This window comes from Falco peregrinus, chromosome 12 (assembly GCF_023634155.1).
Source record: "Falco peregrinus isolate bFalPer1 chromosome 12, bFalPer1.pri, whole genome shotgun sequence".
Taxonomy (NCBI): Eukaryota; Metazoa; Chordata; class Aves; order Falconiformes; family Falconidae; genus Falco; species Falco peregrinus.
Window position 1 is genome coordinate 19,567,759 of NC_073732.1, and position 27,778 is coordinate 19,595,536.

General features: G+C 37.1%; 1 protein-coding gene and 1 long non-coding RNA gene across 3 annotated transcripts; one reads left to right on the forward strand and one right to left on the reverse strand.

Annotated features, from left to right (window-relative positions):
• Positions 1-17,356, forward strand: KNG1 (kininogen 1). Of its 2 annotated transcripts, none has more exons than XM_027783965.2 (11): positions 1-309; positions 2,981-3,091; positions 4,067-4,151; positions 6,578-6,750; positions 8,469-8,576; positions 10,719-10,800; positions 11,940-12,106; positions 13,502-13,609; positions 14,597-14,686; positions 16,149-16,305; positions 16,634-17,356. In XM_027783965.2, exons 1-11 carry the CDS (start codon positions 115-117, stop codon positions 16,828-16,830), a joined length of 1,473 nt encoding a protein of 490 aa, XP_027639766.1. In that variant the 5' UTR covers positions 1-114; the 3' UTR covers positions 16,831-17,356. The 2 variants fall into 2 exon arrangements, with proteins under 2 accessions (XP_027639766.1, XP_027639767.1); XM_027783966.2 differs by having other exon boundaries at positions 16,149-16,299.
• Positions 16,742-27,584, reverse strand: LOC129785386 (uncharacterized). The gene is made up of 2 exons (XR_008749425.1): positions 23,848-27,584; positions 16,742-18,916 (listed from the first exon to the last, which is right to left on the reverse strand). It is a non-coding gene; the product is annotated as an uncharacterized LOC129785386 (long non-coding RNA).
• Between the last annotated feature and the right edge of the window lie 194 nt (positions 27,585-27,778).

Consider the following 27,778-nt stretch of genomic DNA (forward strand, 5'->3'; position numbering starts at 1 on the left):
TACTTAGCTATTGCTCCTGAAAAACAGAAGACGTGACTAAAGCCCTGTCAGGCATTCTTTTTCCATTTGGTTTTTAAAGAGCCTCCTAATTCAGGGGGCCTTTTTTGTCCAGTTATGAAACCTTTCATTATACTAGCACTCTGCTGTAGTTTTTTCTCTAGCAGAGCCACCCCTCTTCCATTTGAAATTTTGGACTGTGATGATCCTGATGTCTTTAAAGCTGTCGACACAGCACTGAAGAAATACAATGGAGACAAAGCAAGTGGTAATCAATTTGCTCTATACATGGTGATGGAAGCCAAGAGAACTGTAAGTAGACTTTGTAAAAAAAAAAAAGTTGGAATTGTTTATGCTCTCTGAATCAGATTATCTCCAACTTGTTCATAAGAGAGCAAGCATGACAGCTAAGTGTCTTCCAAAAATGCTTTAAAAATATCAAAGAAATGACTTGCACAGTAAGATACTCGTTACAATGACAAGCAGTGATGTATATTATGTTCTTATCAATGGAACTATGTGTGCTGGTGAATTGCTTATTAATGCACAGACTAAAGAATAGAAAATTTCTATCACTAATACAATTTGTCTTACTCGTCCACTCTGTTTTCTCCTTCCTCTGTCGGGAATTCAACCCCTTTTCATCATCAGTAAGTTTTTTTCAGATGAATGGCAAAACGACACTTACTAAAAACCGTGAAGATTAACTTGACTTGGGAAGAGCTGGTATCACACATAAAAAAGAAGGACCTGATAAAATTTGGCAATACTCTGAATAATTTGATTGTGAATATTATTTGATTGATGCTAGTCCTGAGTCACAGATCTACCTAAAAGCACTAGGTGGTATTTTAGTCAAATAGGGTGACAGCTAAAATTACATTCAAATAAAGAATGAAACATGATCCTTTGCCTGGAGTCCTTCTGTACAGTGTTAATCTAACAAAAGAGTTATTTACCTCTGAGAGTCATACAAAGATGGTATTACCATAATAATGACAAGCATTACTTTACTTGAAAACAACATTAGCATTTTTTTCTACTGGATTGGATTTTCAGATGTAAAACACAAGAAACCCAGTGTCAGAGAGAATATTTTGCACTCCAAAATCACAAGACATTTATTTTACCCAGATAAAAGTTGACCTCAGAAAAGGGACATGAATTGCTAAATGCCTTACGGTAAACTACCCACCTTTCCTGGCACCTACCCTCTGGTTCTCCTGTTTCAAACTGGGGAGATTTTAGTATATAGTGACAAAAACTAAAATCTGGCAAACCCTTTATACAATTTAATATTAAATAAATGAATAGCCCCACTGTCTTCACTGAACTAACACATCCTTAACAATAACCAAATGCAAACATCTTTATATCAGAGCTGTAACACCACCCTCCTTTTGCTGATGTTCCCAAAGGACAGATACTAGTTTCAGTATTTTATCTTAAACAATGTTCTATTTTTAGAGAATACATATTTGTTGCAATTATTATTCATCTTTCCTTCTCTAGATATCCATCTTTCCTTTTCTTAAAAGATCTAGTGTGGAAATCAATTGTTACTTTAAATCATTGATCTGACTATGATAAGTAAAAAACAGAAAAGGAATCTTCCATAGATTTCCTCATTTCAATATTCTTTCTCTAAAAAGAATATAGATTTTACTCATCACTAGTCTCACAATGTTGAATGCATTAATTAAATAGCTGGTTATTACATATTCATGTACATTCATTATTGATAAGGTAATAAAACATAAAAGCTGACTGATGAAAGACTGAACCTGCCCCAGTTAAACGCATAGCTGTTCATAATAATAATAACAATGAAATAAATCAACACAAATAACCTACAGAAACAATGTCTTTCCTCAAGTATTTTGTTTACTCACTGAGCTGATTTATTGCAGATTTAGAACACTGTAACAGAGAACAGAATTTGGCTCTTTTTAAGTCCACATCCCAGATAGTATAATCTGATACAGCTCCATAAATGTCATTTTATACTTGCTGAGGATTAAGTCCATTAGATTTTTAGAGACCCAGTTCTCAAGTACAGCAACTGCCTGTGTTTGTATTTGAAAAGGCACATTGGCAGAGCACTTTTAGTGGCTGTAAAAGATTAGTAACTTCTAGCTTTATATCTCCTCTAAAGGATGAACCACAAAACTTGCAGTGTGTTAATGTCACCTGTAGGCACAGGCTCACTCCATTTATGGCAAGGAGAAAATGCCACCTACTGATTTATCAACATCAGAAACACTTCCACTGGCCAGGCCAAACTTTGCTTATAACTTTGTCTGTATTTCATCTTATGGGATTCCTGAGGCTACCCTCATGAGCAGCTCAGCTTTTATTGCCTTTAGGAAAAGTGCAGGCACTGCCAAAGGCTGTCTCCAGAGCACATGCCCTCCTTGCCCCTTTCCATGAGTCGGCAGGGCAGCATAAGTACCCTGTTACCACAGAGTAAAGGCAGCTTGGGCACTGCCAGGCTGCCTGAGGGTTGCTGGCTGCTGTTTCTGGGCTGCCTGTAGAGTTGTACAGAAGGAAAGTAGACAGATCTGGGGGGAGGCCAAGACTGAGGGAGTCAGACAGAAACACAGTCCAAGCTGGTAATTACGCTAACTATCCAAGCACTAACCCAAATTTGCTTATTTGGAGTACATTTGAATGACAGTATAAAACCTAACCACTTCTTTCTGGTTTTAAAACCCTTGGTACTACAAGTTAAAATGAAGGTAGGCAGGCATACCATTTCTGTTGTATCAACACGTTGTAATTGTAGCTAAGAGCTCAGTAATAAGATAAGTCAATTATTGAACTACCAAGATTTGGGAGACCTTGTATGGACACCAGCAGCTAATCTGAAACCATTCTATAAAATAGAAGGTAACGAATGGGTAGTATTTACCTTTTGAAGTTCTCATCTTTTCACTTGATTTATTACTATGCAAATGCTGACATGTATATTGTTTTTATCCAGGCAGGTCCTGACACACAATTCCATGTGAAATACCGAATACAAGAAACCACTTGTACCATTGAGGAAAACAAACTCTGGCAAGATTGTGATTACAAAGCACTTGCAGAGGCTGTAAGTATCTGTCCTCTTTAAAAGTTCTCTGTACAGAAACATCAGCATAACGACTAGGACCGCAGTTGCCTGGGAAAAAATACAGTAGAGAATTTAACTTTTTTAGCTGCATTGTTTTTGAGAGCCTATAGGACTAAAGTACAGTACAGAAATATTTACTGCTCTAAAGCTAATGATTATAGTTGTAAGTTTATCACCATAATCCTGAATATGTGCAGAAGGGAACCATTACAGTGCTTCAATGTGAAGGTTCACAATAAATTAAACATAAAATACATGCACTGTGAGAGTGTGAGGGCTATAAAACTTTCTATTAATTATGTATAATGGAAACTTGCACAACCAAATTGATTTCAGATCTGCACCAACAAAAATACTGACATGGAAGTCACTGTGGCAGAAAATTTACCAGAGCTTTTTGCAGTGCAAAGCATGCCTGGCTCATGCTACTGGAGAGCAGCACCTAGCTGAGGTATAATTGAGGCACACACAGCATGCCAGAACACTGCACATTTCCAGTCACTGCTATTTTACACAGTACACGATGCAAAGAAAGGGATGATGTTGATATAATATCATTTGAATCAATGTGAAATGCCATGCTCATTGCTGCGTATCTTGTACTAGCAGAGAGGAAATTAGGTAAATACACAATTCATATAGACTTTATTTATGAGGATGTGTTCATTTCCATTATTCTGACTGTAAATTCTTCACTTAATTAACACACATCAATCATGATACAAAGAAATCTTTCAAATTATCTGCTCAGTTCATCCCCTGCTCTCCTCACAATCAAAAAACCAGTCCCTTTTCCAGTAACAAAACAGCAAATTAGACATTACTACAAATGTATATATGAACTTGTTCCCCAAACTCAATTTGCAACTTTCAACTTTATTCAATAGCTAGAGGAATATATAGCACTGTGTTTTCCTTCACTGAGTTTAAGACAAATGTCATATGTTTTTACAGACAAGAGGAGAATGCACAGCTCAAGTTCACGTGAATAATGATGAAAAAACAAGTAGTGTTTCACAAGATTGCAAAATTTTTCCAGGTATGTAACTGTCTGAGGCAACATTCAACAAGTATGTTGACAAATAAGAATAGAAAAAAAATAATACTGAGACTTTCAGGTACTTTTAAAGGTAGGCACTCCTTATCACTCTATTCAGACATTTATAAGTAATCTTTCAGAGGCAACTACATGTTGAAGATAAAATTTCACTTCACTGTTACACCCATATAGGCTAAACCAGTGAAGAACTGGCAGTTTCTGTCTAGAGTAATGAAAACTGGCACATGCATGTGTAGTAAGTTTCTTCAGACACTGGAATGATACCAAGTTAAAATGAATTTGCCTAAGACCAAAAGCATATCAGTAACTTAGAAACTAGATACAACTTGTCACACTTATTTCTGTCCTCACTTATTCAAGTATAAAATTGTGCCAGAAATTATTAGAAAAAAACTTTATAGGACAAAATTGTACCTTAATTTTCTCCAAACTAAAAAGAGAAAAAAAAATTCATTTACAAAATAAAATTCTAGCAGTGATGTAATTATATAAGAGACTGTGATAACTTTTACACCTTAACAATAAGCAGTATTACATTTCTTGCCTATAACACATGCATACATGACTATTATGTTCACATAGTAGTTTCCTTTATTAGAAGGAGATCGCATTGTTTTAAAGCTTTGCAACTAAGAACTCTAAGTGCCTATGCCTAATGTTCATGTAAGACATATCCAAGCTAGTTTTAAAATATCCATCTAACTGGTAGCAGGGAGCTACGTGCATATTAACTAACGACATATTCACCATGATTTCAGGCATGTTTGGCAGCGTATCTTTGTTTCTTGTTCCTAGTTACTTTGTTTTAAGCTTAAACGACTACACCTACAGCCAGTGTCCTAGGAACTGCAGTACACACAAACGCCACGTTCTGCTGCTGAATAAACCTCCCCCCCCCCCGGCTTGTTCAGACGCATTTGTAGGGCAATGGTGACATCTAGTTGCCAGTAAAAGGTGTGTGAATGCCGCAGAGAACGCACGGGAAATTTGCATTTGCATCTTTGCTCAGAAAACTGAAAAACATAGATAAATTAAAAGAATCATATATTGAGCCTACAAAGTTTGCCTCTTCTTACCAAGTTATAGCAACTCTGAAAAAAAATACACATTTGTTCAGCACTTATGAAAATGCTGAGACCATAGTCAGTTTAGAACTGGGTGTACAGTTGTTTTACTATCTCCTTTGTGATTACTGCCTGAAAACATGGTCACATTTTCCAGTAACATGTTTCTATTTGTCATTACTGAGTCAAAATAAGTGATGCTAGAAATATGAAGGGCCAGACTTTGTTGAAGTACCCCTTGGAGAGCTAAGACTAAATAGTATTGCTTAAACTGACACATTCCAAATGTACAGAGGAGCCAAATCAAATCAAAAGGATTTGAACAGAAAGACTGAAACAATAGATTCTAACTGGTGAGGGATTTCGCCACCATGTTAGGTACCCTACTGTTCAGCCTTCTTGGTGTAACAGTTTGATCATACTGATCCTGATCTGGTTTCCTAGCTGGTGCAAGCTGGCATAACTCCATTAAAGCCAGTTTATGCCAGCTAAGGATCAGGCACACAAATTTTACTTCAATTCCACAGAGACCACATATTGTCCCACTTTCATTCTCAAGCTCACTGAAACATGAAATTAATTTATGTACTGAACTATAAAATTAATTTATGAAAATCCAATCCATGATTACTAGAAAGGAAAGAGAGTTAATAGGATTAGTTGTAGGAAACAGAAGTTTGAGCATCCCTGTCAAGCTTGTGTATCCACAGCCAGTCCAGTTGGTTAAGCTTGAAGGTAACATCAAGCGGTAACTGGCAGCCGCAGTGACTAGCAGGGGGAGTTCAAACAATACAGCACTAGAATAGTTCAGCTGCAGTCCCTAAGGAGCTCAGTCAGAGCAGTTCACACGGGTGAGCCAAAACACTCCTGTCAAAGTCCCCACCCTGAAACATGGTGAGGACAGTAAGCAGCTGCACACAGTGGGTGAACTTTGAAGAATCTGAGGAACACCTCTCTAGTTGTAGCCATCACCGGCTTTTCCCTGATTGAATAAGGGATGACCCTTCCCTTCCCTAATGGCGTCAAAATTACATGCAAGATTTTTCAGAGATTCAGTGACTCCTGAACTCACTCCTCTGAATGAAGTTCGCTGCTGAAACCGTGTCTGGATCTGAACGTCATGGATGGCCCCTACCACCACAAACCAAAGCATGTTTCTAAATACAATTAATGTCTTTCCAGGCCCTGAAACTGAAATGTGGGGTTTGATGATCACTCCAATTTAAAGCAGGAAAGGTTCTTGCTCATTGAACCTATACTCTCATTCCCAGATAGGAAAAATCAAAACCTGAGGCTGTTTTACAGAAAGCTCTATATTTTTTTTGTTTGTTTCTTTTCCAGCTACGCCAAGGATAACACTTACTGACGCTACATGTCTTGGATGCTTTCATCCTGTATCAAGTGACAGTTCAGAAGTGTCAGAAATTCTGAAACAAGCCATTTGGAAGTTTAACAGGCATAGTGCTGAACCTGCACTTTTTAAGCTTGTGGAAATAAAAGAAGCTAAAAGACAGGTTTGTGTATGATTTTTCTCTAAATTTTACTAAAACAAAAGCCCCCAAACCAGGCACCTTGGTTGTTTTATGTACATGCTTCTCTGAGTTTAAGGTGGCTTATATTTGATAATAAAAGCATACAAAATGCATATACAGTGCAGATCCAGTAATAATTCTCTTCATTTATAAGAAATCACAAATGGCTACCTACTGGATTTTCAGAGCTGTCAACTTTACAAACTGACAGTAAACATGTTTTCTTTATCTGCAGTCACATCAAACCAGTGTTTAGCACCAGTTTATTTGCATTCAGTGCTAACACAGGCATCTTGTGTCATCTCAGATGCTCTCAGGTATTCTACTTGGCCTCTCCCTGAAGCTCCAGCAGGAGCAGATCTCTCCTAGATTCTGTGCCAAAACTGCCAGCCTGCACAGATGTCTCATATACTCCACAGCCTTGCAAACAGCAGCAGGCACCTATGTTTTTGCAATGCAATAGGACCTATACGTCAGCAGCTGCTATACACTATAGGATGGGTAAACCCCATACAGGAAAAATGGGTAAGAAAACCAAAAAGCCAGCATGGCACTTGCTGAAAGACTTCTGCACACAGGAATATCTGCTTTGCAAGAAATGACTGATCAGGTCACAGAAATTCTGTGTCATTTGGTATCCTATGCAAAAATTATTTCCCTGTGAAAGGCTCTCCTATGGAATGGTGCTGCTAGAAAGTAAAGTTTATTTGGTTTGTAACTAGTATATAACCCAACACCAAATACAGACCCGTTTCTTTGAACGTGTATGTATTTACTTAGCCAAAAAGCATCTTCTGGTCTCGTGTCAATTTGACCCATGATTTGATTCAAACTGTCCTCTTTCTGTTTACTGATAGCAATGATCCTCTTAGCTGAAAGACAAGCTTGCACAACATTTAAGCCACATGACAAAATGCCACAGACAGGTAACAATCCAGCAGCTAGAAAGAGAACCAACACGTCACTTCTGGCCAACAGAGACTAGTCAGAGCCCTCCACTTTAATTGATCTGGGATGGAAAGTTTCTATATTTGATTCTTATTTCCCCTTTTTAATCCAATGCTACCTGACCCAAACACCATGACATGGAGAGATTTCATGGGTCAGAAGCAGTAGCCACAGTGAGGAAAAGTGAACTGCTTCCTGGAGAGAAATGAAATAAAGGGTCACAAAGCTGGACAAAACAGCAGATGGGGGAAGGTAAAGCCCAAGGCAGACACAATTATAGGTAGATGATAAATGCAGGACACTCAACAACAAATGATGTCAGCAGTATAAAGTTACATCATTCAGATACTGTTTTACTATGTCTCATGCTCAGGAACATAGGACTTGCCAAGCTGTACTAGTGTAGTCATCTATCTAGACCAGCTTCCTGTCACTGGGAATAATAAGTAACAGACACTTTGGAGGAAAGTGCAAGAAACCAAGCATTATGAGGCTGCAGACTTCCTAGGAGAAGTGGAATCCAAATAAAAAGTGCACTTCTACTATATACATGACTTAAGTTTACTTTTTGTATCACAAGGGCAAGATTTTTTTTGCTGTCTGAATACTCTGTGGCTCAATAACTGCACAGTGATTTGATGGATGGAAGGCATGAGAAGAGTAGTTTTGGTTTCTTTGCTGATCACATTTAATAGCTTAACTTCCAAGTTTGTATTGGTTTACATAATGTATCTCCTCAATATCTCTTCCAGGTGGTAGCTGGATGGAATTACATAATTAAATATGAAATCGAAGAGACTAATTGCTCCAAAGAACAATTTCAAGATTTAACTCCGGAGTGCAAACCCACTTCTAGAGGTGTAAGTCATCTTCAAAATCTGTTTATCAAGAAAATATCATATTAACAAATAATCATTGAGATCTGACTCAAGAAAATATTTATAGTCTTGCTTCACTTTGTGAATGAAGCTTAAATCCAGGCTTATAAAGAACTGTCTATTTACGCAATTAGAACATCTATGTCTTCTACTGAATCAGTGACTAAGGAAGATGACCACTGAAATGTTTACCAATTACTCTGTAGAATCTAACTGGTCTCACCCAAATAACAAATCCCTTGGGAAGTTCCTATCCAGATATTCAAGGAGTTACTCAGGTACAACCCAAAAAGTGATTAAAATTAACACTGTTTTTCCAGCTTAAGTCATATTTTCTAAGAAAATTAAGTAGCTGAATTATTACTTAACCTCTACCACAGTCCAAATAAGAGATTTTAAAAAGAAATTTATTAACACACATACTTTAGCTAAACAGCATTACAAAAACCAGGTACATCCTCAGCTTCTCTGACCTGGAACAGAATTAACTGTACCAAAAAGAGGGTTGCTGGGTTGCTCTCTCAACCAGCCTCCTGAACCAGTTCACCAGGGGGTCAGACAAATGTTTCTGCATATGCAATATAGAAGGCAGGGATGCAGAGTCATAATGAATAGTGGTGGTAAGTGTCAGGGGAGGAAACACAGGAGTCCTGACTCACATCTGTTTCAGCTGTTGCGGAAGCACACTGTTGAGTGTTACATTCAAGAGCCTCTCCTGTTCAAAAATTACTCCTTGGATGTCTCAAGAATGTTTCAGAATATTTTCGAAGCATTGATCAAAAAAGGAATGAATGACAATGTGGTAAATAATAGAAGAATGAGAATCTGGCTAGCTGAAGCAAATCTCTCCATTACTCATGCTTGCCCTTAAACAAGTTGCTTAATATGCTTGTGTCTTGAGTTTCCCAACCTGTCACCTAGAGGTAATGACTTCTGTCCACCTCATGTGATGCAGGAGTGTTACCCCATTCACATACTGCTTTGATCACACAGGGTTTGTGGGATTAGCTCTTACTTATTTCCTGATCTGTTAAGCAGCCTTGCTAATAGATCACCAACAGATATGATTAGAATATGATATTTCCATACCTTGGAATGGCCAAATTCCATGGAAGTTGTTTCATTCCTTTATTTAGCTCTGTACTATTCATTTTGAAATAGGTGGGCCAGAATTGCACCCTGTAGTCAACATGCATGGGAACCACAGAGCTATAGTGCAGCATGATGCCTTATCTTTAAACTGGATAATAAGCCTTGGCATTAGTTTTTAATTATTTTTTCTGAACCACTACTACGCAGACTTTTTTACAGATTACATTTTCTAGTATCATAGCCCTAAGATCCTGATCCTGATTTGTAATAGTCTTCCTTCTTATTCTACAGTTGATTAGTTTATTTCAGTTTTTGATAAGGGACTTTACTGAAACCTTTTCGAAAATCTATGTATACTTTATCATCAGGTCTCTCTACCCACTTTTGTTTATGCTTTTGAAGATTTTTGACAAATCTGCAAAATGCAGCTTTGGTTTACAACAAACCCCCCGGTCTCTCCTTGATGCATTTATGCCCCCTAGTTCTTTATTTATTACCATTTCTAATCACTAGAATGCTACAGACATCAGTTTTATGGGTCTATAACCGTTTTAAAAAAATAACAGAAACAACATCTGCTTTCTTCCAGCACTAAGATATCAAGGCAATTTTAAGGAAGTAATCTACCACAGTTCCTTTAGAACACCTGAGTAAATACTAGCAACTTAGTAATGTTTGATTTGTTAATTGCCTAATCTTCTTTTTGGTCTTTACAGTTTGAGACAGAAATTCCAGTGAGTTCTCCATAAAACAGATTTCTAGCTTGTAAACCTCCCCATTTCCTTCTGTAATGAACAAGTAAACTAGTTCATTTAGCTTCTCTTTTATGGTTTTATTTCCTCTGAGCAGTCCTTTTGAACCCTGATCATTTATTGGCTCTGCAGACTGTCAGTCTTCTTCCTCCTAATATACTGAAGGAAGGAAGGAATCCTTAGTAGTATTCTTGACTTATTCTGTTATCAGGAAGGTATGAGGATGTGAGTTTGTTCATTTTTCTAAATAACAAGGAGCTGTTTTGCATTTTTACTCCAGCGTGTAGGTAAATGTGATGCCAAAGCATATGAAAATCTTCATGCGGAGATCGTAGATATTGCAAACCAATGCACATTTCCAGGTATGGCACAATCAACTGTAGGCACTATCAATTTTAAGATTTCTGCATTGTCAGGTTTTTTTACAATTGTAAAAAGACAAAATAAAAATGCAAGAGATGAAAACAGATAATAACTGTCTAATAAAGAGAATGTAATCCTTCTGGGACCAAAAAAGCACTGCTTCTCAATGGAATATTACCACAGATTTTTTTCACTTCCTACAAGTATTTCATATGTAGTTGGAAGTTACATTTTATCATTTGTATCCTGCCCTATTTCTGACATGGAAATTAACAGATACAAACTGAAACAGTATAACTGTCCTACAAAAATTAATTCGTTTTCCACCACAATTACAAGCAAGCTAATATCACGTTATTTAAATAAGTTACAGCTTCTAACTTTCCAAAGAGCTCCAGTGTATTCTTTTGAAAGGCAAAGGAGCCAAGGACTTCAGATTTTGTCCAAAATCAGTAATTAGTCTATTGATCCTATCATCATTTCATATTGCATGGCTATACTTAGATTTAGTATGTTACAGGCTTATCCCCACCCAGCCCGCCCCCTGCTCCGAGTATAAATAAATCACTTAGAATTTACAAGTTCATTACAGTCAAACGGCCAAATGGTTTTCTTACTGTCACTTTTTCTTCCAGACATCTATTTAGACACAGATTACAGCAGCTTCAGAGCTCTAGAAAAGGGAGTATAGTAATACTCCATGTAGCAAGTGCTGCATTCTCACACATTCAGACTTGTTTTTCTTCAAGGAATGATAATGATATTCTTCCACACACTCATTCTTTGTTAATAAAGTGCACCTCTTGTTTCACCTGAATCAGGTCTTTCCGTACATGAAGATGTTCCCTCTCTTCATTTGCTAGCTATCCACACTTGGTACACACAATTTTTGTTTCTATGAGAAAACTGTGTGATATTTTGGATGATAAGCATCCAATAAGGCACTAGGTGCCAATGCAGTGCTCTTTTAGATAACCAAGATATGATAACACTGATCATACAGAACTCAGAGACATTTTGGTTTCATTTGACAGACCCAAATTGCAGAAGGCAGGGGTTTATTACTAACTGTCCTCCCAGCCTTTATCTACATTGAATCTTTTGTTCCTTAGATCTGAAATCTGTTTGTTTCTTTCAGTTGAAGATACAGTACTTCCTGCCATTTGTGCTCGTTGTCCAAAGACTATCCCAACAGACACTCCAGAACTGAAGAAACTACTGAAGGTTTCTATGGAGAAGTACAATTCAGAGAGCAATGATGATTTCTACTACAAAAGTGGAGAAATAGAAGCAGCGACAGTTCAGGTTGGGATACACCACAGAGATGAGGAACAGACATGGCAGTGTTATTGGTCTAAGCTGAATGCTAGCTAAAGTTTGTATTTAAAACTGAAATAGCGGTAACTGAAACATCCATGCAATTTTTCTTGCAAAATTGTATTCATCTTGGCTTGCATTCAGAAGTGATTTAAAAATTTCCCATCTCTTTTTTTTATTTTTATTTTTCTTAACACTATTTTAAGAGCATGGGAAGAGGGCTGACTTACGGTATCTGATTTCTGTACATCTACCCCACTTTTTAACAGCTTTTGTAACATATCACAGACTTTTAAAGAAGAAAAGATTTATTAGACAAAACTACCTACTTGATCCACCACACCAATACTCTGTATGTTATTTTAGGCACTGTTCACCCTACAGTAGCTGTAGGCTCCAAGAAATCAGGCTTCCCAATTTCCCTTAAAAATCTGTTAATTTATATACTGATTCTGCTACTAGTAATACTCCAGCTAGATTCAGAAGAGAACATCTGTGCATCACTTAAAATACACAGATAAATACAGCTAGAGAAAGAAGAACAAGGAATCAAGAGGATAATATTGGTCAGCATTTACATTTGCCTTGTTTACTGTCCCAACATATCAAAACAGAGATTTAGGGCAGAATTGAAATTAAGACAGCAGAGTATTCAGAAAACGCTTCGTCAATGACAACTCCTGAGCATGAGGGATACCATTGGAGAAGGCACTGAAAGCACACCAGAGTATTTTCTGAATAGCTCATGTTCTTTTGCTCGTAATACCTGTGCGTTTTCTTTTTTAAACCTGTTTTCTTCTTTCTCACTTTTCATATCATGATTGGTATTAACATGCACACATTTTTAAAACAGAATTAAGAGAGACAGAATTCCATGCTTTGCCTGCTGTCTCTGAAGCAAGATACATTATTTTGCGTTCTGTAAAAAATACTAAGAGAAATACCAGGCACATTCTTGAACCCATGCAGTTTCCCTCCTTAATGCATTCGGGAAATAAATTCATTTTCAACTGAGCCTGTTTATTACACTTCATTTTACTCACATTCCACTCTTCTTACATCATATCTGGCTCTCTGTAATGGTATCTCTAATGATTTGTTATTCATGAAATTACTACAGGCATCCAATAAAACAAAGCCAAAACCGTGGGCCTGATATTATTCTGACCTTTCTGCTTCCTTCAATTTCAGTGCTGCATTTTCTGAAATGGGAACTGAAGTGAATTGATTAGAAGCAGACAGGTTTGCTGCCAAATATTTTAATATTGTTCTTAACATATTTGTCCCAGTGGTCAGGACTTGTAAAATATAAGTAGTATATATCTTTCACATCTTTCCTGTGAACCTTTTTTACCACAGAAAGCCTTCTTGCTAATTTTTCAGGTGGTTGCAGGACAAAACTACCATTTAATATTTGCAATCTGGAAGACAAACTGCTCAAAGAAAGATTTTGACAAACTTAATGAAGACTGTGAAGCCGCATCAGACAGTGTAAGTAATGATGATATTCCTAACTGTAATGCTCCTAATGGACAAATTCATTTGCCCCAGAAATTGTAAACACAAGTAAAATCACATCCTGAGTTCAGTTAGCTCTTCCAGTGCTTGTTTCAATAAGGACACTGTTCTGTTTGTAATCCAAGCTAGTGAAAATGTTAGTAAAACCTGAAGCTTAAACTGAGTCACTCTGACTGCAGGATCAGTGCTCACTGCAAAATGAGAGGAGTTTTCTTCTGATAATAATGAATCAAAGAAAAGAGGGGAGGAAGCTGGTGCAAAATTAAATAGCTGCAATACTCCTGATTCTGTGGACCTGCAGCTAAGGAAAACATGAGATTGGAAATTTACTGGTGTGCAAAAGGATGATGTTTCCGGAGTGCATGCTGCTGATACTGGGAAAATGTGTTCCAGACACTGGGAAGTAATGCTGCTAGGGCCAGAAACCATTGGCAAGGGAGTTGGTTGGGAAAGGGAGGCTTTATTTCTCCTCTCTTTTTTCCCACCATATGAACAGTCCTTACCTGTGAGATTTTAAAATCTGTTAGTGCAGGAGGCACTAAATAGAAAAGAACAAAAAAAGCCTTTCTCTCTATCTCAATTTCCCAATTTTAATAGGAGAAATACCATCAACAAACAGTGTTTCTTAGGAATACCGTGAAGATTCAACAGTTAGTGCTCCAAAAGTGCTGGAGATGATAAATCCAAGTTTTCAAGATCCAATCTCTAATCCAGAGTTGAATTCAAGGGCTCACACAAGCACGCTATAACCTCAAAAAGCTAAGCAGTCATATGTCCAAAAACAGAAGTCTCCATCACTAAGATGGATTAAATATTGGGGCAAAGTTGAGGTAAAGTTCCAAGTATATTTGTACTTAAATGTATTATCTAAAAATCATAGGATTTTTCACACACAGCTCTCTTCCTTTCTGTCTGATCTTTTGTTGCCTTAACACATTGATTATTTTTTTTTGTCAACAGGCACCACTGGCATGTGAAGCAAACATTTATGTGACCACATGGGAGAATAAAACCTTTCCCCAAGTTAACTGCTCTAGAGGACGGTCAACGGTATGATCCCTCTTTGTTATACACATCATCACAAGCAGAGCACAGAACAAAGGCAGTCATTAAATTCTTTATCCATTCCAGATTATCCCGTATTTTGTACCAAAAATAAAGGAAAACATAGTTATTTTAACAATCTCAGGAATGCCACACTCGCTCACTCTCTAACCTCAGCAACTTGATGCATCGAAGGCAGTTTCCCCACAAGGTGAAGGACTAGGCAACACAGTGATTATAGAAACAAAGGCAACAGGACAAACAACATTCTGTCTGTTGACTACTCCTTTGCATTGTCAGTTAAGCTCTGAAGTATCAAGCCTCATCAGCTCCTTTGAATTACTATTCATACTAGGTTTAAAAACTGAGATGAAAATGTATTTGGCAATGCAATAATTATACCCTACAGATTTCAAAAGCATCTGCAAATCTCTTCTCGTTTCCTTCCTGTCCAGCTCCACAACTAATTAGCCCTGCACGTGGGTCAGTTTGAAAATTTCAGAATGGACTATAAATCTTTTTTAGTTCTAATGGTTGCCAGTTTTTAAATACATGCAGGGGCTCCCATGCTCCCCAATGAAGAAGAGAAGATATGCTGAGTAAAGTGAGATTAATTTGCATTCATAATCAATAACTTCACTGTGCTCAGCACCTTCATAACTACCTATTCATTCATTGTGTATCAACTAATAAACGTCTCCTCTTTGTTTTCACTACAGTATTGTATCCACATCAACTTTCAAACTTAGCTCCGTCCCAAACAACTCTGATCTGCAGCTAGATAATGATCAGACACTTTGGCGGACAGAAATGAAACCCGTGTTGGATAGTGACTGTACACCATGCATTCAGTCTTTGTTTTCCAGTTGAACAGTGATGAGGAAACAGAGATTACTTGATAACAACTGAATGTTTCATTATTATCAGTTTTAGCCTATACGTGTTATTTCTAAGCAGTGTTATGAAATACAAATGTCAAATCTAGAAACAAAAAATTGAATAGTTTCATTTCATATAACAAAACAACCCAGATCTTCTGTATATTCGTTTTGAGACTACTCAGAGATGCTCACCTTTAGCATAAATTGGTTTTACACTTCAGAGTGTTATACTCTATCAAGCACAGGGACATTTAGTTCTAGAAATCAACTGTATTGTTCATACATTAAAACCAGTACATGTTTTTCTCTATATAGTATCATACCCATGTTAAACTAGCAAAATTTCAGTGATATATAAATCATTTTAACATATAACTGCCAAAACTTGATTTATTTGGGAGGATGTTTATGTTTTCATGATTAACACAAATAGAAAAGATAATTATTTAGTTTACTTTAAAAATCTGATATCATATTTTTGCCAAATGACTCGTGTACTGCAATGAGCCAACTTCTGCATTTCCCAAATCTGAAGCTATTGTTCTTGTTCATGTAACAAATATGGCTGTTATTGCAATGTTTTTTAGACTGTATTAGTAAGGCGGCCTCCTGGATTCACACCTTTCCGAAGCTTTCCTGTGCTACAACAGCCCACTGAAAATTCAAGCTCTGATAAAAATGAAGAAAGGCAAAGACCTGGCAAAGAAATGAGAAAAGATGGTGGAGAGGAACCAGAAGGTGAAGGTGAACCTGAGCATAAACATAGGCATAAACACAGGCATGGATATAAAAAGGATGGCTGACAAAAGGCATAGGCACAAAATTGGTCGTAGCCACAGAACTGGCCATGGATGTGGGCACAAAAAACACAGTAAAAATGGTAAACGTAAACATCCAAACTCCAAATCCTCTGAGGAGTCCAATGAAAGGGTTTTTAATCAAAACTAAAGCCTCCTATTATTCAGTGCTGAAACATCAAAGCTAGTTAATCCAGGGGTTGCTAGAAAGGAAACCAGTACACTAGCAGAACCACTAATTCTTTCTCATACTTTTTTATTTAATGGGTTGCCAGATCGTCCAGAATCTCATGTCCGCAGATGTCCTGGAAAGCCATGGAAACAAATTACGGACCTTCCAGCTCCTAGCTTTCCCAGAGAATTCACAAATGAGGATCTCTTGCCTTCCACAGTAGAAAACATCAATCCAGCAACACAAAACTCAACTCCTGAAAATGAGAAACTCTTTGATCTCTCAGATGCTTTAGTATAATTCAAACATTGTAGGATCCTTTTCAGAAATTATACATAGAAAAATAAGAAAAATACTGCCTTTTGAAATGTATAAAATGTTAAGAGATAAAAGCTTCTATTCTGTTAGCTAAGATACTCAAGTAGGTCACCAGTATTTCTGGGGACCTAAGACCATGCAGCAATATTCTGTATTTGCATATATTTGCAAAGATGTATATCAGGCAATGGCACCAATGATTCAGAACCAGTCTAGCAAAGGGACCAGGCAAGTCAACAGCCTTCTGCTGCAGAAGTTAAAATTCTATCTCATCTGCCTCAAGTTACTATAAGCACAAAGTGAATCACTGCATCAAATCTCACTGTATTAAGTTTAGAACAATGACACAGAGAATTTCGCAGATTACATGAAAAATCTCAATCAAATATGGGTAAGACAAAAGACAGCCAATATAGAGCAAAGATGCCTTTCTTAGATATCTGAAATAATACTTCTCTAATTTACTGGAGTGAATCTTTTAAAGAACAAAATAAAACAAAGGAACCTGTTTTACCTTTCAATTTCTTTACACAAATTAGTTATTACCACCAGTCTATCACTAGCAGGTTGTTCTGTTGAATCAGAGAATGGGGACAGCTGAGAGAATCCTAAACGAAGCAGCTTTATTATTCCCTATGTGTATTATGTTAACTACACAGTAGAGGCACTAAGGTTGACAGGTTTTCATGTGGCAGAGGTACACATATATTACAGATCAGATGACAAAATCTGATGACAAACATGTGAATTACCTAAAAATTGCCTGCCTTTTTCCATTATTAGGTTGTGCATAATTTAGAGACTGGACTGAATTTTCTATTCTGGATATCTTCTAACAGTTGAGTTTTTGGTAGGATACATCAGCTAAAGAGCACCAAATATTTTTGGCAAAATAAAATATGTTTTCCCTCTGTATGGATCAATGTATGCAATGTATACAATCAGAAGGCTTTATTTCCTTTCTTTCTGAAAAACAAAGTTACCAATGTTTTAGAAGTCATACAACCTAGCTTGAACCCCATTTTAAGGTAAGATATAAAAATAATAGCACATGGAACTATCACAAATCAAATCGTGCCTTTTTTCATTTCATTCTTTTCCTTGCAGGATAAAACACAAAATCTATCTTTTCTTTTTAGCACATGACAAGTACTAAACTTAGAAGCTAGGCAAAGAAAAGCCTTGAGAGTTCCCTTTACTTGTTTGCTTCTTTTCTTTTTTCTGAATATTGACTGGTATGATTTTGGTTATAACTGGGAACTCTTTGTGTATGCTGTATTATTAAAAGAGGTACACACTCAAAACAGTTTTTTATTTAAATTACTGTAGCAAGTAATTAATGCAAAATTACAATAAAAGAAACAAAGATGCAGAGATGAGAAAAGTTTTCTTCCCATCTCCGATCGCCCTCATCTGAATGAAAAAAGAGCCATTCTCGACCTAGTCTCCCTACAGAGCATACATGTATGACCACAAGTAGTGAGACATAGTCTAAGTGGTCAGAACAGGGTAAAAAAAGCCAAGACTCCTAGATTCTTGACTGCCTTGAATTGACCACATTACAGTGATGATGAGAGGTTTCATTAATGTTTGATACAAAGACAACAATTTCAACTACTTCTTTTTATAAGGTACAAAAATAATTACTCTAAAAAAAATTCTGGAATAAAACCCTACATGTTCCAGTTTAAAAATTTTGAAACAGAATGTTCCGCTATTTTTAGAACGGAACATTCAAATTTCTCATTGACACGTTCCCACAGAAAGCTTTAATTATAACAAAACAGCACTTTCTGATAGAAAAATATGCTGTCAGAAAACTACTGACCAGGCCTGTTTCAGATCTACTGCTGAAGAGCTGTGCAAAACTGCCAGTTTCTCCCAATGCTGAAATCATGCTGATGCGCTCCAGCCTGTGCGTTGCAATGCTTGGTGGGTACTTCTCTCCTTGGCCAGCAGACGGCAGATTTTTTGCCACAGGGGTTTCTGATCTTGGAACCAGAGTTTTGTGATTGCCAGGAAAGGTTTAGTAGGCTTAACGTTCAGCATTTCTTCTGAGTTAGTAATACTGCAGATAAAAACACCACAGCTGTGCAATCTGTTTTAAATATTAAGCTCTATCACCAGAGCATAAAAAGTTTGCCAGTTACTATAAGAAAGGTGTATAAGTAATACTCTAAGTGCAATTTCATGAACATAAAAATTAATAGCTCATTCTGCACCAGAAAAATTGCATTCTTACTGATACAGATAATCGGAACTAGGAGCCTGGGGTATGAAAATATGTCTGTATTAAACCTCTATTCATGATACTGCTGAGATATAGAGCCACCTGATGGCCATTCTACAGCTGTCTGGATTTAATGCGTTCTCTCTTTTGTTCATTCCACCTGTGATAATGAGACAAATATATATTTTAACTGACATATGATAAATTCCTCAGCTTTACTATGGATGTCCTCTTGGTTTCTTGCTATAATTCAGACACGACCTTTTAATCACACTTGGCAATTCCAATCATCCTTTAATGCTGTGTTCACATAGTGTAACTAGCCATGGGAAAGAGATGGTGCAAGCACCTGACAACAGAAAATGGGGAGCATTAATGATGAACACTGGCATTTGATAAGACATAAAAGCCCATTTGTTCCCTTGTTTTCTCAAGTCTTTCAGCCAGCAGGATAATTGCTCCCAATTTAGGAATATCAGCCCTGAGGATAAAATGAGTGTAAGCGGCTACAGAATTAGAAATTACAACACTGCACAGTCAATGTCATATAGACAGAGCTGTACCAAATCCAATGTAGAAATTCCTCAAATATTCTTAAAAAACCAATAGGAATCAATATTTTCGATTCTGTGACCAGCTACTCATGCACTACTCTGATTCTGCTGTATTTACAAGACTACATTAATATAACTCAGCTTACACAGTTTTAATTAAACTTTGAAGTTGATTTGGCAAAATGTAGTTAATAACACAATGTTTCTACTTCATTCTAAAATAAGAAGGCGACTGCTTTAAGGAGGAAAGCGTGAAGGTTTTCCTAATTGGGTAAGGCATCTTGCTACAATGAACACTAGTATTACTGCTGCTCCTGAACTGGTTTCAAGCTGCTGCTCAGTGAAAACCCAAACATAAACTCCAGAGGAGTAACTTCTATCAGTATGGAGTAACCGGTATTATAAACCTGATAGCTACTATTTTCACTCCTGTCATGAATACTGATAGTACTGAACTGTGGGTTGAAGATCTGGTATTAAACTACTGGTTTCACACAGCAGACACCTTGCTGTATCAGTTCAGCGAGTCACAAAGAATCAGAATTCCCCACAGAATAGAGAGTCATGCCAAAGAAGTGTATTTGTTTTAAAACTGAAGAGCCTGAACCGAAAATATATTTTACAAAAGGGCACTGTATGAAATCAGTGGATGGCTCTCCATCTTCCACTGGATATACTTATACAGGAGCCCTAACAGACTTCTTGCCTTGAAATAAAAAAATAAGGGACTAAACAAACAAAATTGATTAAGGCAGGGAATGAATGAGGATGTACCTTTTATCCAGGGAGGACGTATTTTTAAACTGAAATGTAGATTTCTATAAGAAACTCAAACAGTTGGCGTAGACAAGAATGGAAGATTATTGATTTCAAGAGGGGAACATAATGCTCATCAATAGACCCAGGGGAGGTATAGCATCTTTAAAGAAAGACTTTGACCTACATGCCCAAAACACTATAGTTCAGTACCTTGAAAAATCCACCAGACACAGGTAAAAAAATTTAAACAATAAAGGAGTATTGGTTTATTTCTTATTCTAGCCCTTAAGCATGTCAGCAGAAGTTAATTCCTTGCCATTCAATCCAATGGAAAAAAAAATAATGCCATAAAACATCACAGGGAAGTAAATCTATTATCACTGAATTCTCTCCATTCACATGCCAGCTCTTCTACTAGCTGTATATTAACTAAAAGCACAGTAATGCTCACAAAATTAATAAAAATCAAGGGATATAATGGGACATAGCTCAGCTCCCCAGGAATCAAGTGAGTACTGGCAATATGCTCAGTACAAAAAAAAAAAAAAAAACCAAAAAAAACCCCAACCAACACACAAACCAAACAAAAAAAAAGTTCTAGAAGGTATCTAGATTTCAGACTGATTATTTAAGCAGTCTTGTGACTGCTAAACTAAAATCTCTTGTTTGAGTGCAGAGGCCTGATTTAAATTTGTGCTGAGAAGCCTGTGCTCCCATTAACTTTAAATCGCATTGCAGGTACTCAGCATTTCTAAAAATCAGGCCTTAAAGCACTCAGCCAAAGCCTATGGTGTAAAAAAATGATATTTGGAAAAGGCTGAGATGGACATTGAGCAGCGCAACAACTCCTTGCAAGGCTCCTTGCAAGCAGAGAAAGGTAATTATGTGCAGCATTAATCCTCTAATTAGCTCTTACATTTTGCAATGTTTTGGGAATTGGTGCAGGCCCTGGCATTAACCACAGAAGCACTAGTGGTGCAACAACTTTTTTCCTGACCCAAATACAGAGATTATTATGTTCTGGGTAATGTTTTGCCATACTTCCTTAATCTCTTGACCACTCACACGATATAAACCAGATGGAAGAAGCAGGAAAAACAAGCATTAACTACAAGACTGTCTCTTCAGAGCACAAATGAATGGACAGGTTAGTAGATTTACAGACAACTCCTCAGTTTAGCTTCAGATCGTTACTTTTCTATCATAAGACAACCAAGATACCTCTGGAACTTTCACTAAAGTTGACAGATCTGTTGGTTGTCGCTGACAATCCAGCATAAGAATAGCACCAATATGAAGGTTGTAATGCACCTGCACTCCACACACTCAGCACAGTGAATCAGCCAAGACATTTCTTTATTAGCACTCCTGTAGCTCTTCTCTTTTTCACTGTAAATACATATCAGCCACCATCAATTGAAACCAATGAATACATACACTATTGCCAAACTTATGAGGATAACCTGTCAATTAACAACACTGTTGTTCTGGCTACCTGTTTTTGAGAATGAAGAACCACATTAAATTCATCTAAGACTGCAACACTAACCTTCCACTAAATAGTTATCTAAGGCAACTACATTTTAGTCTGCATAGGGACTACCCTTTCCTTCTTGAACAATTACTCTACAAAGAGGTGTTTATTACACAGTCATGCTTGTTTAAATAATCAGCTCAGATCTCTGAAGAACCCAAACTAGTTTGACTCAGTTCAGTGAACTCTTCTGAAACGTAGCACCTAATGTTCAGTAACACTCAGTCCCAACAAAATTATTCACTCCAGCAAGATACCAACAATTGTTTGGAGCAAAAGATGATTGAACCCCTTGCTAAATCACAATCACCTGTATTGCTAGGGGTTCCATCATCATGAATTAAGACCTGATCTTCACGTGTGCTGGCTCAAGGCACCAACGCAAATCTTAACAGGATGTCATCAACCACTGATGGCATTGAGGACTATAGTAAATTAAAAGAATGGTTTTGAACACTGCAGAAAAACTGTCTGCGGCTAATGAGCCTGACAAAATTAGTCTGAATCACAAAAGGAGCCTGACTAGTAAAAGTATGCTTACACAGCCAATTCCTCATAACATACATTTGAAATGGCAACTGATGTATTCTGATCAATATACCTCACCCAGTGCCATTCACGACTGGGAAATGGAATGTATGAGCTAAGTGCTATAATCTCAAAGAAGAAGAATTTCACAGCAAGAGACTGTAATGCTAAAAGAAAAATTCTGAATCCCTAATACACTTTTATTTATTTACAGCCTGAATTGCTGATTCTTGAGCAAACTAACAGGCTGACATAGAAGAAATTCACTCTGGCCCAATCTTCAGAGTTTGCAATAAATAGTGAAATGCCATTTGCTAAATGGTGATAAAGAGCAAAACAAGTAATTGTGAAGAAGAGCTGTTCTATCCAGGCACAGCCAATAACACAGCAATTAGACAGTGAAGCAGTATCAACATACTAGTACCAACATAGCTAAGACAGCGTTATCACTGCCTCTAAAGGTTGTTGCATTCTCTTCAAGGCCCCACTATCAAACATGGCAGGTGTGCTGGGTTTGCTGTGCCGGGCATGTGGGTTCAGTCACCTCAGAAACAGCCAAAAGACTGAGAGAAGGAGCAGGTGGAGGACAGTAAAAAGCTACAATATGTAACATGCTAGACAGACATAGAAATGGCAACAGCAGCTTTTGGATGACTGTTTTGCAGATAATTCTGCAACAGTCATGAAGAGTTTTAGCCTACAAAACTCACCCCATTAAAGAGATTCCACAGAAAGCATGTCTGATGTCAGTTCTGTGGTAAGCATTCTTGAGTATCTAGTATTTACTTTTCTGTTATTTATAATACATTTTCACTCAAAAGACGTCTACTTAGATAAAGGTGACAAATAATTGATAAAAGGTTGATAAGAGATCAAGTTATCATAAAAATCTTACCACAAAAACAGTTTCACTTGCATTTTGAAAGGTTTCACAGCACTGCACAGCTAAATGTAACTGACACATCTTCATACAGACAGAATTCATCAGCTCAAGATTATGCAGATTTTTTTACTACCACTTTTTCTTCTTGCTTATCTACCGAGTTTTTTCACAGCTGTCTTTACCCAGGGTAACAATATTAAAGCCAAAATAGCATTAAAAAGCAGCTATCTTGAAGCAGCAGTGAGTATTTTCTAAATGATAAAGTCACTCTTATTCTCTTTCCTTTCTCTGCAGTATTTCCTCCTGAAACCATGGGAGTACGCTTGCTTGCTCATCACTCTTCCTACCCTAAACAACTGAGATAGCTTTGTTCTTCTGCACCAGCAGCTCTGCTCATGAACACTGACACTGAATTTCCTTTTTTAGACAGCAAGGACGCAGACTTTCTTCCTCTTCTCCCTCCCTATGCCTCCCCTCCCCCACCTACAGTCTTTCAGTGCCCTCATCTTACCTTCAACAGCAGAAGAAATCCATGCTGCAGTTTTTTTCATTGTGAGCGGCTCTATGGCAACAGCAGGTCTGAGGCAGCAGTCCTCTACAGCTCTCACTTCTCTCTCTCTCCTTCTGCATAAAGATACACAGTTTGTTTGTCCAGTAAATTAGCAAAGACAATCCTGATGTGATATAAATTAGCAAACACATATTTCATTGTGATTTCAGAAAAAAGCGTGCTCCCAGGGGTACAAAGTTATATTCCCAAAGAGCTGAATGCTAACAATGCAAATGAATAATAGTAAATGAAGTCAGAGAAATCTTTTTGGGTAATAAACTGTAAAATCATCTTTGTGATAACTCAAGCTTTCTTGGACAGATATGTGAAAAAAAGAAAAGTCTGAGTTTAAGATACACAAAATATCACATCCAAATGAAGTCCCAAAATTCTTAAGTATCTTGCCATTCTTTGACTGAGTCTTTTTTATTTACACATAAATGAAATCAGTGGTTTGGTTCTTAAATTCCTGCTAAGATAGAAGGGATATTGTCACACAAGATCTTGTAGTCTTGTAACCCATGAAAAAGTGTATATCAGAATATATTTAGAAATGCTAACACAAGCTACAGAGCACAAAAGAGCAAGCAAAGAAAAAATACCAGTAACTGGGTGGTTACCAAGTACTATAGTATCTCCCTGCTTAGAAACTAGGATTTTTCTGACTTTGCTACTTTTAATTTAATCAGAACAATGAGCTACAAATAAACGTTGAATATAATAGCAAATAAGCAATTCCCTCAAGACTCAGAAACAATTATTACCAGAAGCTCTTAAAGTACCTAGCACAAGATAAAACTACTTTGAATAGAGGCACATATTTTTCTTTATTTATTACAAAAAATCACCAGAAAATTATAATCTAACCACTTTCAATACATGCATGAAGTAAATGAATCCATGTATTTCTGTAATTCAGCATGAACTCTCATTTCTGTCTTCTACTGGGTAAAGAACAAAGGTTTCTGGCCACTGTCAAATGCTGTGACATGACATGTTAAAGTGCATGCCCTGCATTAGCACAAGCAACACCACAGTTACACCTGGCTAAAATAACGTGAACACCTGCATCCTGTCTGTGCTTGCATCAGTGGATGTCCGCACTCACTTGTGTCAGTGGGCCCCATAAAAACATGGGCAGCTGTTCATGAGTACAACCTGAGAGGAAAAGAATGAATTCCCTACTATCCTGCACCTCACATGTGCATTTTTTTCTCATCTGGCCAAATTCAATTAGCTTACAAAATAATATATAATAGCATCCTGAGATGGGTTAAAGCATGAGCAACTGGGACTAAGGACTGGCCAACAGAGGTTTCATAAAAGAAACCCCAAACAACAGAGCAGAACAGTCACAAGACAGTTTCTTAGCAGCATGCTTGGCAGCTTCAGCTCCATGGGCACACATTTCAGACCCAATCACGACAATCGCATGCATCTGTAACAGTGTTGCAGAGAAAAGCCTTGTGATGTTTACATTTTTCATCCAAAAATATCTCAGAAGGATTAACAAAACAAACAAAATTATTAAACAAGTCACAATGTTTACCTTGATTAATTGTTTAAACTTTTACCCTGGTAGTCCCTCAGCTTCCCACCCAGAACTGACACTTTTGTAGGCTGAAGCACAGCACATAAAGGAATTGCTCCTAGCTTTGAGCAGTTTAAAATCTAAGAGTTCCTTCAGAGACAGGAGATTATAATATCCGTTTTACAGACAGGTGAAACAAGGGCACAAAGCTGAAACTACTCATCTACAAATTCATATTAAGCCAGTAATCAGTGACAGAAACAAAAGCTCAGGGAATCTGATCTATAGTTACCTGCAGAAATGAATAGTCTCTTACAAAAAGTAATGTTCACTAGAAAATTTTCAGTTTGTAGAAACTAAGATTTACCTTGAGGAAATAATTCTGACTATGAGCTCATTTTATTAATGGAAAAGTATTTATCTTTATTGTTAACACTTACATGCTGTAACAGGCTCTATAAACTGCAAAATACTGTTTTGGAGGTTAAAGTGTTCTGCTAGAGAAGGAAGAAGAGACTTCAGTTAACACACAAGGCCAGATATGAACAGAAAGTGTTTCTGTTAAAGAACAGTGAAGTAATTTCTATGATATCTTACTCTTTCTGTTTAGGGACATACATGTTTTAAGTGTCCAGACAGCAAAGGCCTGTAAGACACTCATACCAAAGCTTTCTGTGCAATGCTGTATCAGTTGATAAAATCTAGCCATTTTGTTGCCACTAATCTGAGATGGGCCTTCATAACTTGTAGCACCGTACATAAACTCTGACAAGCACAGTGTATTTGCTCTGACATCTAACAGCACAGTTTGGGTGGGGAAGGATAGAGTTGCATGACTAGGTCTCATCAGTCAGGACACAGACGCATCTATCAAGGCAAGCATATCTACAACATACTTTAAGATTATTATTTTTTTACCACAAACTCTGGTCACGTGAATATGCCCTTGTAAATTCAAGCAACTTATTGGCCTTTTTGGTGTTTTCATCTTGGGCTTGGTTCACACGCGTTAGTTCCTCCTCCTAAGAACATAGCACTTACCCTTTTTTATCAAGGGGCAAAGGTACTCAAAACTAAATGCAGAGTATAGGTCTGCCTGTAGTGGCTGTTCCAAAAACTAAACAACCAAGATCAGTTCAGCAATTAAAAGCCTAAAGCATCGTCAGTGGATTCCAGACTGAATAACCATGAGAATAAATAACATACATGGTTGGTTAACCAATATCTGAAGGAAAAATGTTTTCTTCAAAGAATGCATAGGCTCATATTTACCTTTCTCTCAGAATCGGAAAAAATGTTCTTTGAAGACTGTATCACAGAAATATATGACAAGCACTATTTCATGGTAGTGCCAAAGTCTTCCAATTGACTTAAAAAAAGAAATGTAATCACAGTACTCTGTCAGGATGTTATCAGCAGCTGCCACCTGCTTAATCTCTCTAGCTTTCTTTACTTTTGTTATAGAAAGAACAAACTCTACCCTGAAAGTATGCATGTAACTTCTATCAAAGATTTCTAAGCCTCCTACCATTACTGACCTCCACATTTTTCAAGCATTTGTCCACACGTAACCTCTGAGGCAAATACAAATATCACCCCCAGTTTACAGAGGGAAAAACCGAAGAGCAAGAAGAGCTCTCATTCCAATAAAAGTCAGTGGCAAGTCTCTAATAAAAATCTGTCCAATTTTAGTGCTAAAACTACATGTCTGCGGTCACACTGGGAGCCTTTAACACAACAGAGGACAGAGCTAAGCTGACTCCATGTCCTGGGCCTGACTACAAGCCTTAAAAACTGCAAAGAAAGAATCTAATTGCTCAATCAAGGAGAACATTCAAGACTTAAAACTAAAAACTATTGAGTTTTATAGCACGCAGAGGGCTGAAAGACTAAGAAATTCATAGTAAGAAAAGTGTATTTCTGTTTCAAGTATTTGGGTTGGATTTTATTGTGCCAACATTCTTCTTATTACCAGAACAGATACTAAAATTACAAGACCACTGTAAATGATACCATATGATAGGTTTTTTACTTCTTACTCATTTAAAGAATCAACAGTAATTTACATACTTCCTCTAAAATAGGAAATACTGATTTTCTAAAATTAACACTGTTTTTTTATTAGGAGACCAATGTAATGCCAACTGTAGTAAATGGGAAAATTTTCACAAGTTCAAAAGCTACTGGATGAAACTATATTACCTATAATAAAAATAAGAAGTATTAACTTCTTTAGATTTTTGATCCTCTGAGACAGGGCTGAGAATTCCAGGTTCCTCTGAGGCCCCAGAATATTTCCACCACTTCCTTTCAGAAGCAGGTTACAAGAACTTTCCCACTGTATAAAAGAAAAACCATCTT

Excerpts from the sequence above, each read along its gene's own strand:
- KNG1 (XM_027783965.2), top strand. The coding sequence starts at position 115 with ATGAAACCTTTCATTATACTAGCACTCTGCTGTAGTTTTTTCTCTAGC. Across the intron at positions 4,152-6,577 it reads AGATTGCAAAATTTTTCCAG|CTACGCCAAGGATAACACTT; the intron begins GTATGTAACTGT and ends TTTCTTTTCCAG. Across the intron at positions 8,577-10,718 it reads GCAAACCCACTTCTAGAGGT|CGTGTAGGTAAATGTGATGC; the intron begins GTAAGTCATCTT and ends TTTTTACTCCAG.